The sequence below is a fragment of the Calypte anna genome, chromosome 19 (genome assembly GCF_003957555.1).
Source record: "Calypte anna isolate BGI_N300 chromosome 19, bCalAnn1_v1.p, whole genome shotgun sequence".
NCBI classification, from domain to species: domain Eukaryota; kingdom Metazoa; phylum Chordata; class Aves; order Apodiformes; family Trochilidae; genus Calypte; species Calypte anna.
Window position 1 is genome coordinate 4,654,102 of NC_044264.1, and position 11,317 is coordinate 4,665,418.

The following is an 11,317-nucleotide window of genomic DNA, read 5'->3' on the forward strand; positions in this document are numbered from 1 at the left end:
CAGAAGAGGGTGTCAGTTCTCTTTAACAGCTCTGGTATGTTTGCAAACAATAAGATATTAAATGCCCAGATTCTGATCTGTCTGGGAAAAGCCTCGTGTGTGAGATGGAGATGTCCAACACCTCATGTTGGAGATGCCAGACTGAAGGTCTCAAGGTTGGGTCTGTGGCACTGGACAATGGTGAGGTAGGAAATGGTCCTACAGGAAAACAGTACAAAACAGCTCTGAACATGGCAGTTTTGGATTTGGGGTTGGAAGGAGTTTCCCTGGTTCTTTTTTTCCTATTTCCTCTTGGTTTGGTTTGGTTTTATGTTTTTTTGTCTTGTCTTGCCACAGCTAACTCAGGTTTGTGCCTTCATTCTGCAACATGTGCTGGGGCTTCCTTGGCTGTCATAGCTGAGCTTCATCATGATAAAGGGCACAGAGGAAGAGAACTGCTCCACATGATTTATTTCTTTGGACTTGGTTCTGTGTATCACAGCAAAGAAAATGACAGGGTTGTACTGCTGCCAGCTGAAGACTGAAGCCTGTCTGCACAAGTTGTTCTCAGCCTGCTGGCTCACAGGTATTCTTGCTGTGCTTTGCTCATGTGCAGCACCATGTTTCTGCATGCTTGTATGGGTGTTTGACGGATTAGATGGAGCAAGAGGAGCTGTAATCTGCTGGAGAAGGGCTTGCACAACCACAGATGAAGTCAGATGTACTGGGCTATTGCTAGGAGGGCACTGCAAAGAGGAGTGCCACTTGGGCATTAGTTTGCTTAAAATCTGAATAAATACTTGCAGCAATTAAACTCTGTGATGGTGCTTCTGATATTAATACTCACTTTCAGTACTGGCCATTTCTTAAAACAGACAGCTGCAGATGTGTTGAAAAGGATGGGAGATTCAGTTGAAGAAAGAATGAGAATGAGCTCTGGTTTCCTCAGAAGCAGGGAACAGAAAGCAGATACTGTGCAATTAGTGATTAGAACAAGACTTTTCGCCCTAAACAGCAAGGTATTTATCTGATGATGGTATCAGCATCTTTGAACATTGGAGGTCCAGCACACAGCTGCCCATAGTGATGGATTTGTGGACCTGCAGGCAGCAGATGGTGCTGCAGTACTGCTCTGCTGCACAGCAACTGCTGTATGGCAGCAGTGTAGGAAGACCTGGCTGGGAAACCCTGCATTGCTCCTTGGAAACATCTGCCACTTTGTGTGTTCCCACACTAGTCTTAACTTGCTTGCATTTTTCTTGGAGTTTAACCTGACAAATTTGGATGGATATTTAAAATGTGCAAGCACTATACTCTGAGAGGAGATTATTGCACAAACAGCTTAGTCCCATGGGTCTGAGCTAGCTCCCTGGATCACAAAAAAATCCTATAATGTTTCTGATATGTCATTGTCACCATCAGACTGTGGAAGTGGCCTTCTGAGTGGATTTCATCTGTGACTGCCAGAAGCAGGAGGGATCCCACAGCTCTGGTGCTGTGTGATGTTTTCATTAATGCCATTTGAAACAAGAGGAGGCCTGTTACATTTGCAGAGTGTGGAAGGATTGTGGTGTGTTGTCTGAGAGCAGTCTACAAGGGTGACTGCAAGGAGGAAAGAAATATATCTTTTGTTTTCAGGCAGGACAAGACACAATGTTCTGGTCTCAAACTACAGCAAAATATTGAAGAAAAAAATATTGCAGCAGGGAAGAAGTGCTCGTAAATCACCTGGAAAATGAAGAAGTCTGTTCCTGGAGTGACACAGTGAGTTGTGGATCTGTATGGAAGCCAGTGGCTCTGCCTACTGTCTGAGTTTCTCTGAAAAACCACTTGCTCTGACCCCAAGGGGCTCTCCCTGCTCTCATAAAAACCTCAGATAGGAAACCATGTGTTCTTGGCTCAGCAGGATGCTCCTGATATGAGCTCTGGGAGTAAGCAAATGCTTCTTAGTCTTTAGAGAGACTATGTCCTCTCCAGGAACTTGTCTCTTAAAGACCAGCTGGATCATATTCACCTGGCCTGGATCCAGGGCTAACCTGGCCTTGGAAGGTGAGCACCCCAGTGCATGTGCTGCACTATTATAGAGAATAATTCTGTCCTCTGGGTTTTTTAGTTTGCCCAAACTGCTAAGTTGTGACAGGAGCCCAGTCACCAGAAGCAGGAGTTCTCTCACTGTCTTGCAGAATTATGCACAAGCAGGATTCTTCTTCTTCCTCTTCCTTGCAAACAGGATGTCATCCCTGTGTCTCACTGTGCTGCCACCTCATTTCTCTATAGCCTCATGCACTCTGAGCCAGAAAGCTGGACTGTAGTCTCCTGTATCCAATATATTTTATTATCTATTGCAGGAGGCAGCTGCCAACTTGTTGAGTCCTTCCCAGAGCATTCCCAGCACTTGTGCCTCTGACAGGACAGTTTTCCAAGCAAAAGGCTGGCCCAGATGGAAGACTGAGTTGTGTGTTGGCCTTTGTGTTTCTCTACACTCTTTGGACTCTTTCATCTTCTTGCAGACCATTTTCAGGGGTAGCTGCATCAGCTTTTTGGAAGGGCTCTGGGCACACAGGGGAGCCCATCTGTGGGATGGAATGGGAGCATTTAGATTGGGGTAGAAAGCAGTTTTCACACCAGGGAGGCTTTGAATCAGGAGCAGTAACTCTCCTGGGAGGAGAAGGCTTTGTCATGCTGAATTGCACCCAGCAGGGTCAGGGCCTGGAGCCTGCAGGAAAGAGTTGGCTCTTAAAAGGGTAGTAAAGGGCTAAGGGTTACCATTACTCCAGGGTTGCCCTGAAGAGCAAAGCCAAGATGTGACAACTTGTTACCTGCCAGGCCATAAACCTGTGTGCTTTCACTGGGGAATTCACAGAAAGGAAAATCAGTTCTCTTCAGCTGAAAAGGGGAAGAGACTGCCTAAACTTTGAGGCTGGGCCATGGGGTTGGAAAGGATGCTGTGGGTGCTGGGGGTGACAGACTGAGAAAGGGGTGTAGAAATGGAGACATCAGACCATTAAATAATCCTGCTCCAGTGTGATTCAGTCTTATGTCCTGTGGTTGAAAGGAGAAAGGGGAAAGGGATACAAGCTGACCCTGCAAATAATCTTATGCCAGTAAATTAGAAAGGGAGATTCCAGAGAAAGAGGAAGTCAATAAAAAAAGCCTGGAGATGTAAAATACTGATATAAAATCTTTTGACTCAGCAGAGAGGCAGGCCAGGAAGCTCTGAGAGACTTGCAGGAGGTGATCAGAACCAAGGATGCAGAGGAAATGAAGAGAGATAGAAACTCCCTATGAGCCCAAAGGAGAGTTGATGAGTGAAGTACAACAGTGAAGTTGATTGTGTTCACAGGGATGTGGCAGCAGGGACAGCAAGCTGGGATGGGTAAATATAGGGAATTTGAAAAGTTAAAGGTTGCAACTGCAAAATTAATTTTACTCCTGGGGAGCAGCAGCAGCAGCAATTAGTCAGCTCAGGAGATGGGGGTGTCTGCACTACAGACACCTTCAGAGCAGAGAAGGAGGATTGTTAGAAATTGGAATGTCCAAAAAGGGTGCTCTGGAGGAAATTCCTAAGAAATGCTATTTTTCAGTGATTCCAGACTGCATGGTTGAACTGAGCAAGCCAGAGGGGTTTCAGGGTGAATCCATTAATCACATACCAGACTGAAACCACCTTCAGTCCTGGAGGGGAACAAGTGAATCCCATTGTCCTGGGAGTAAGAGAGCAGGCAGATGCTTCTGCCTGGGCTGAGAGTGTTTTTTACAGCCTTGTAGAACATTTGATTCAGAAACAACATTGTACTAAGTGGCATCTCTTAAAAAAGCCCTCTGAAATGCCTCTGTGAAAACAAACCAGTTCAAACTCAGAAAGAAGATCACACCTCTAATCAAGCTGGCTTCTCAAACGTGCTGGTTCCACTGCAGGACTGATACCCATCTGAGTGGAGGTGGTTTTTAGCTGCCCTGCTTGCTTGGGTCAGAAATCTACTTTACTACTTTAATGTGGAAATCTAATTTCCTATCTATTTGTATTCCTGGCCAGTTTCTAACTATATATCCTTCCAGCACCAGTGTCCTCTTTTCCATCCTTGGTGTTGACTCTGGTGCATTCACACAGGTCAGTCCCTTATTTTCCTCAGCCCTCAACCCAGGCTCATTTCATTTGGCTTAGCTCATGTCATGTAACACCAACATCTTCTCACAGCCTTTTGGTTTGTGGCACACATCTTTCCCTGCCCCAAACTGTTATCGCTTGTTCCCCACAGCATGATGGTACAGTCTGTGCTGCTGAATCAAATCCCTTCTCCATTACTCCCGTCCTCAAGGTCATTATGATCTTTCTGTGTGATATCCTGGCCTCTTCTAGATTGATGATAGCATCCTGGTTTGCTTCATCAGCAAATTTCCTTTGCATTCTCCTGCTTTCTGTGCCAAGATCATTAATGCAAATGTTAAGCAGAATAATTTTTTGCAAGAGAAACTCAAGGAACTGTACTGGTAAACCTCCTTCAGTTTAACACATCCCCTTTCAGCTGAAGCAATTACCATGCCCCTTTTAGGCAGCTCTTTGCTCACTTTACATTTCATATGCCAGTCACACTTCTCTTACTTAGCTAATAATTTACTCTGTGGCACCATTTCAAATGTCTTTCTGAAGCCCAGGCAAGTGAGATCTACTGCATTTCTTTCATCACAAATATCTCTGAACTTAAAAAAAGAAACCATTAAGTTAGTCTTGGTCTGCATCAGGACCAATGCTGCATGATGTACTGTGTATATAGTGTGTCTGTGCAATGCCTGGGGACCTGGAGGGGGAATTTCAGTGGGAGGCAGATGTCTGCAAAATACAAGATTATTTACATTAATCAGGGCTAGAGAAGGCCTGATTAGAAGAGTTAGTTGAGGTAGAAACATTCTGGCAGATGAGATTCTATCAGGAATCACTTGAAATAATTTCTGTTTCTAAGGTCAAATGAACTCCTTTAGGAGAAAAAGACCTGTGGTAAAGTTTTTGATATATATAACCAAAGTTAAAAAATATTTGGGTCCTAAGTATTTTGGTTTTGTCTCTGTTTCATTCCTTTTCAATGACATTCAGATCCCCCAAGTTAGAAAATGAAACTCACATATTTCCTTATTTTCTAGAGATGATCCTTGGTGCTGCAAGTCCAAGAATTAAGCAGAATATTGGAGGGTGTGAAGGCTGGGACAGAAACTAAGTCTCCAAATGCTGTACAGTTGTAGACAGCAACAGGATGATCTCTGAATGCCACCTTTAGCTCTTATCATTTTAGTTCAGAGATGGGTGGAGATGATACAGAAGACTTGGAGCCAAGTGATGAAAGCATTTAGCAACTCAGAGATGAAAGATCAAAAAGAGTGGGGCAAATAGATGAAGGAAGCTTAAAAATAAACATTCAATATTGATTATTTACCCTTTCATGTAGAAGAAGAAAGGAAAATCTGCCTGGTTAAAACCATTTAAAGAGAAAAACTGCACTAGAGAGAAATATTTTGACACATGGTATACTCAACTTGTGAAATTCTCTGCCAGAAGGTCTCATTGAGGGCAAAAAGTGAAGAAGAAAGACAGAAGCAATTGCTGTAAGATAACCCCAGCTATATAAGGTTAGATAATTTTTTTATTTTTAGCCTGTTTTCATGGAAATGGAGCTTATGCAATCACCGTCTGGGTGCAGGAGGTAATGATAGTTGGTGTCTGCAAACTTAACACTGCAATCACTTCTTGCAGTCAGACAACTTCTTTTTTTAAGTCCCAGTGGTGTATTTATCTGGGCAGGCACAAATCCCTGCAGAGGCAGTACCTGAGAGCCACTGGCTCTGCCAAATTGTCTGAGCAGAGTCTGTGTGCTCCTGGAAAACCACAACCAACCCTGGGGAGAATCAGCCAGAGTTCTCCTCACTTTGAATGCTGAGTTACTCTCATAAAACAATATGGTCAAGTGACAACTAACTCACTACAAGGCTGATGACCTGTAACCTCTGGTCATGGGACCCTTCTGTATAATTTTTATCAATGATGAGTGTCACTTCCCAGACGGATGTTGCATCATGCTGCATGGTTTCCTCTGTGCTCACATGGGATCATGCTGCTGGCAGTTTCTTTAATTCCTTTCTGCCTCTGGTTTGCTTCTGTCTTATGCAGGTGCATGGTGAAGGCAGAATGCTGCATGGTCAAGGCAGAAGGGCTGCTGTGGTCCTTCTGTGCTGCCAGGCACAGGACCCCACATGTCTGGCAGCCTCTGCTGAAAGAGGTGCAGTGAGCATCCCTCTGCCCTGGCTGAGGGTCAGAAATACAGCCTGCTTCTGCCAGCTAGCAGGGATTTGCCATCAGGGTAAGCTCTCTGCAGGGCTGGGGAGACTTTCCTGAAGTGAGCAGCAGGCTGAAGCAGTTCTGTCTGCTTTCCTTAGCAGATCTGGTGACCTGAACCAATCTGTCCTGAGACCATCCCTTGTCTTCTAGCCTAAAGGAATCTCATGACATTGTCCAGCTGTCCTGTCTGGACATGGGACTGTCCTGATGCTTTTTCCTTACTCTTCTTCTGTCACTCATTTCTTAAAATGTGAGGCCCTAAGGGGCAAATTTCTCACCAGCATCAGTCATCCCAAATGACTGGCAAATGTGAGGCTCTGCTCTGACCCCACACTGTCCCTGCTGCTTCTGGCTGATCTCTCAGTGCAGTTCTTCAGATGTCAATGTGTCCCCCCTTCGTGTCTTTTCAACTGCCTGCTGCCAGGTGGGTAGTAATGGTGCCTCTGCTCCTTTAACCCTGCTCACAGTCCCTGGGGTTAATATGTTTTTTGGACTTTAATTCCTTCTCATTTAAGGAAACACCATGCAAGGCAGTGCTGAAAGCATCCATAAAATGGAAGATGAGTGTCATGTTTGCTCAGCACTGTCTTTCTGGTACCTCTCCCACTCCACCTGAGTTTGTTCTGCTTATCACCACTGATTTAGAGATGGCCACAGCCTGGCTGGGCCTTTCTGCTTGACCATAACTGCCTTATCTACCTGTTCCTTTTTTATTCTCTTCTCCCTTCTCTTACCTGTGTACACTAAATTTTGATTGTGTTGAGTACTTGACTTCTTGTTTTGCTCATGCAAAGCCAACCCACAAAGAAGTGGCAGCTTTGGCTGCTTGCTCCACTTCCTAACTAAAGGGCTTTTACTTTATTTTGTTTATTCACAAAGCTGTTTTCTGGTGTCCCCCCCCCCCCCCATGTTCCTCTCCCCAATGCGTCCCCACTCCCTTGAATTAATTTCTCTCATGTTTCTCTGCCACATTAGAAAGTCATCTGCTTACAGAGGTCTTCCATCACAGGAGAAATAAAACCATAAATCATTTCTTCACTTTCCCTTTACATCAGTTCCTTATATTTAATTATTTAAACACAAACTATCTACTTTTGCTGAGCTGCAATTTTGTGCAACTCATTGAAATTTTCTTGATTCCAGTTAGAATGGAAAGTATTTCATCAGTGTCCAGTAAGAAGTCCCATTCAGCTTTAAGATAAATGGAGAAGTGAAAGCTTGGCCAACTACTTCTGCAGCAAAGAGGAAATATTTTCACCATTTCCTTCAGAAATAATCTTTGCTGTTGTGAGATTTTCTGTGGTTCCTACCGGATGAGAAGCTTTCCTCTGGCTAAAGCAAATGCCCTGAGATCATCATGCTTCCATTTGTCATTGCAATGATCTCAGGTTCTGATATTTGCTGGGTATGGGGTATTCTTTACCACCATCCTGGCATTTTTTGTTTTCTATTAATGATCTTCAACCTACCCCACACCTTTTCTCTCTGCTTGGGCAGGAAAAGGACTTCCCACCAAGGTAGTGTGGGACCAGCCTGCTGCAGGCTGATGTCCTCTCTCACATTTCTCCATGTTAAAGAGAGGAAAGCTGGGGCTGGTGAGGGCAGAAGAGGTGCCAGAATGGAGTGGTTGGAGGGGAGAGGTCTGGGACAGGTCTTTGGGGAGGACATGGGGCAGAGGGGTTCATGCAAACACAAAAGACTTCTGCCAGCTGATGCCAGAACTTGGGATTCCTCTGCACACGGAGGGTAAGAGAAACCTCGTAGTGACTCTGCAATGGCACTAATAGAAAAAGTCATGCAAATTTTTAGTCCTCTGAGGAAGTGAATCTTTTCCTTCTGGGTTTTGTGTATCCAGTGACATTTGAGAAGCAGGAGCATTTACAGCAGCTGCCACCTCTTCTTAAAGCCCTTCTCAAATCCCCCAGATGTGTATTATTTATTCTCTTTATAGCCCCAAATACAGAGTGGCTTGAACAGGAGTATCTGAAACAGAAGAGGAGGAAACTTGAGAGGCTGTTCCTGTTCATACCACTGTCCTGAGGCTGGGGCAGCACTGCTTAGCTTCTCCTGAAGGTCTCTCTGACACTGGGAGAACCGTCTCCTCCCTCCAGCTCCTACTCCTAGTGTCCTATCTTCTGACATGGCTATATTTGCTTTTTGGGGCTAAACCAGTAGAGAGTACTTAAACTGGGTGAAATTATCCTACTTGGGAAGAAATGGGCAAGCAGTTAGTTGCAACAACTTGACTATTAAGAGTGTGCGGACTACAGCCAAAGCTAAAATCCTTGGAGAGGTGTAAATCCTCTGTTCCTCCTGGGGACAGGGAGGGTGGAAGGCAAGGCTGCACCCCCAACCCACTGCTCCAACCCTGGAGCAGGGTTGGAGACCAATCCTGACAGGCCACCCAGTTCTCCATGTCTCTGCAACCTTTCCAGCATGAGAATATGGCTTGTGACCACACTACTAACAAAAAAGGGAAAAATGTGAGATCCCCAATGACTTCCAGCTTGACACAACCTTATTCCTACATGATCTTTCTTTTTCTATGTGTCCAGCCAAGGATCAGTGCTATCAGTGGAGATGAATGTATGTTCAAGGCATTGTTTTGGGACTAACTATTGCTGCTGTGGCCATGGAGCAGGGTGAGGAGTGAGATTTGTGCAAAGATGGAGGTAAGTTGGGATTTGACTCCCAGCAGTGGTTTTGGGATTGCCTGGCTTCTGGCTGGTGGGGTTCTGGCAGCAGCAGCAGTGTTGAATGGTTGGAGAGCAGCCAGGCAGAAAGGGACCTGGGAGTCTGGATTGACAGGAAGCTGAACATGAGCCAGCAGTGTGCCCAGGTGGCCAAGAAGGCCAATGGCATCCTGGGCTGGCTCAGGAACAGCGTGGCCAGCAGGTCCAAGGAAGTGATTCTGCCCCTGTACACAGCACTGGTGAGGCCACACCTCGAGTACTGTGTCCAGTTCTGGGCCCCCCAGTTCAGGAAGGATATCGCGGTCCTGGAGCAGGTCCAGAGGAGGGCAACCAGGCTGGTGAAGGGACTCGAGCACAGACCCTATGAGGAGAGGCTGAGGGAGCTGGAGGTGTTCAGCCTGGAGAAGAGGAGGCTCAGGGGAGACCTCATCGCTGTCTACAACTCCCTGAAAGGAGGTTGGAGCCAGGGGGGGGTTGGGCTCTTTTGCCAGACGACTTTCAACAAGACAAGAGGGCAGGGTCTTAAGTTGTGCCAGGGGAAATTTAGGTTAGATATTAGAAAGAATTTCTTTATGGAGAGAGTGATCAGACATTGGAATGGGCTGCCCAGGGAAGTAGTGGATTCTCCGTGTCTGGAGATATTTAAAAAGAGACTGGATGTGGCACTGAGTGCCATGGGCTGGGAACCACGGGGGGAGTGGATCAAGGGTTGGACTCGATGATCTCTGAGATCCCTTCCAACCCAGCCAATTCTATGATTCTATGATTCTATGGTGGTTTGGGCTCAGACTGGTCCCTGCTGGACACCCAAATGGAATCTGAAAGTTGTAGCCCCGTGGCTGGTGCTTCCCTTTCTGTGGTTTCCTTTCCTTTTCCAGATCAGCAAAACTGGGCAATCCTGACATAATTTCCCTGGTATGATGCGCTCATTTTTTTTCCTTGAAACCCTGTGTCTCCCCAGCAACCAGGGATAAAAGGAGGGCATCTCCACAGGGACTGAGCATAGTGCAGAGGAGAGAACCCTGCAGCCCTCCAGCTCCAGCCCCACTTGAGATCTCTTGGTCCCTGCAGCACCATGAAGATCCCTGCAGCTGCCCTGGTCGCTCTCCTCCTCGTGGTCACCTGCTCCCCATCTGAAGCCCATCTTGGTGAGTCCATTATGGTGACATCTTCCTCAGGGCTGGGTGCCATCACTCCATGGGAGCTGCAGGGGCAGCTGGAGAGCCCCACCCCTGTCAGCAGGGACCCTTGTTGGCTGGAGGGAGGGCTGGGAGCAGGAGACCCCCACCAATGCTGGGACTCATCCTTGGGGACAGGACCCCCCTGGGGAGCCACCACCAGGGAATACAAGACAAGATGTGGAAGGAGAGATGGCAAAGCTCCTGGAGAACCCCAAGCACTGATGGGGCCATAGCCTGTGCTGGAGCCTGGGATCTCACCAGGGTTCTCTCTCTCTCTCTCTCTCTCTCTCTGTCCTCACAGATGGCGTCCCCACTACCTGCTGCTTCACCTACCAGCAGCGCCCTGTCCCACGGGGCCTCATTGCCTCTGTGTACATCACCAGCAGCAGCTGCACCCAACCAGGGGTGATGTGAGTACCCACTGCTTCTGGGGACTTGGGCTGGGATGGATAGGACAGTGCCACCACATGTGGCTGAAAAGGGGAAGGGGACATTGCCAGGGTCTTTCAGGCCCTGCCAGCAAGACCAAATGCAGGCAGCAGCCCACTACCATGGCTCAGTGTCACAATGTGTTTTTTTTCCTGGCAGTCTGGTCACCAAGAAGAAGAAGGAGCTGTGTGCAGACCCCCGAGTGCCCTGGGTGCAGGCACACCTGAAGCACTTCCAGAACCTAAAGAACTGATCCTTCCCTACTGACAACCCCCACCTAGACTTAGCTTCCAAGGACACAAGAGAGGAGTTGAACTGCAGACATCTTCAGCAAGAAAATTTATTCTATTTAACTTATTTAAGTTAAACTAAATATTTTTTGCTAAGAAAATGGAAAACCCCCAAAATAAAAATTAGGTAATTTATTCAAATTGGTTGGACAAGAGAGGGGAGGGCAGTTGGGGTTATCAGGGGTGTCCCTCCAGGAGAATCCTGGATGCCTACTCCTCAGCTGAAATTCCACAGGCTCTGGCCAGTGATGGATGGCTGATGGCTGTCACAGCCATTGCTGGCAGATGCAGCACCTCTGGGGACAGCACAGAAAGGGACAGTGTCAGTGCTGCATGACACAGGGAGTTCGGTTCACCCAGCACAGCTCTGCCATGTCTTGGTGGCCGTCTGTTCAGCACTGCACAACTGCCCAACGA

The 11,317-nt window shown here is 46.8% G+C and overlaps 1 protein-coding gene across 1 annotated transcript; it reads left to right on the top strand.

Moving 5' to 3' along the window:
• The first annotated feature begins 9,990 nt into the window (after positions 1–9,990).
• On the top strand, positions 9,991–11,028 carry LOC103525718 (C-C motif chemokine 3). Its single transcript, XM_008490691.2, has 3 exons — positions 9,991–10,148; positions 10,483–10,591; positions 10,770–11,028. Exons 1-3 carry the CDS (start codon positions 10,076–10,078, stop codon positions 10,861–10,863), a joined length of 276 nt encoding a protein of 91 aa, XP_008488913.1. The 5' UTR covers positions 9,991–10,075; the 3' UTR covers positions 10,864–11,028.
• Positions 11,029–11,317: the final 289 nt, after the last annotated feature.

Bases quoted from the DNA above. Each gene is read 5' to 3' on its own strand.
- LOC103525718 (XM_008490691.2), top strand. From the start codon at position 10,076: ATGAAGATCCCTGCAGCTGCCCTGGTCGCTCTCCTCCTCGTGGTCACC. The intron at 10,149-10,482 runs GTGAGTCCATTA...CTGTCCTCACAG, and splicing joins CCCATCTGAAGCCCATCTTG to ATGGCGTCCCCACTACCTGC. The intron at 10,592-10,769 runs GTGAGTACCCAC...TTTTCCTGGCAG, and splicing joins TGCACCCAACCAGGGGTGAT to TCTGGTCACCAAGAAGAAGA.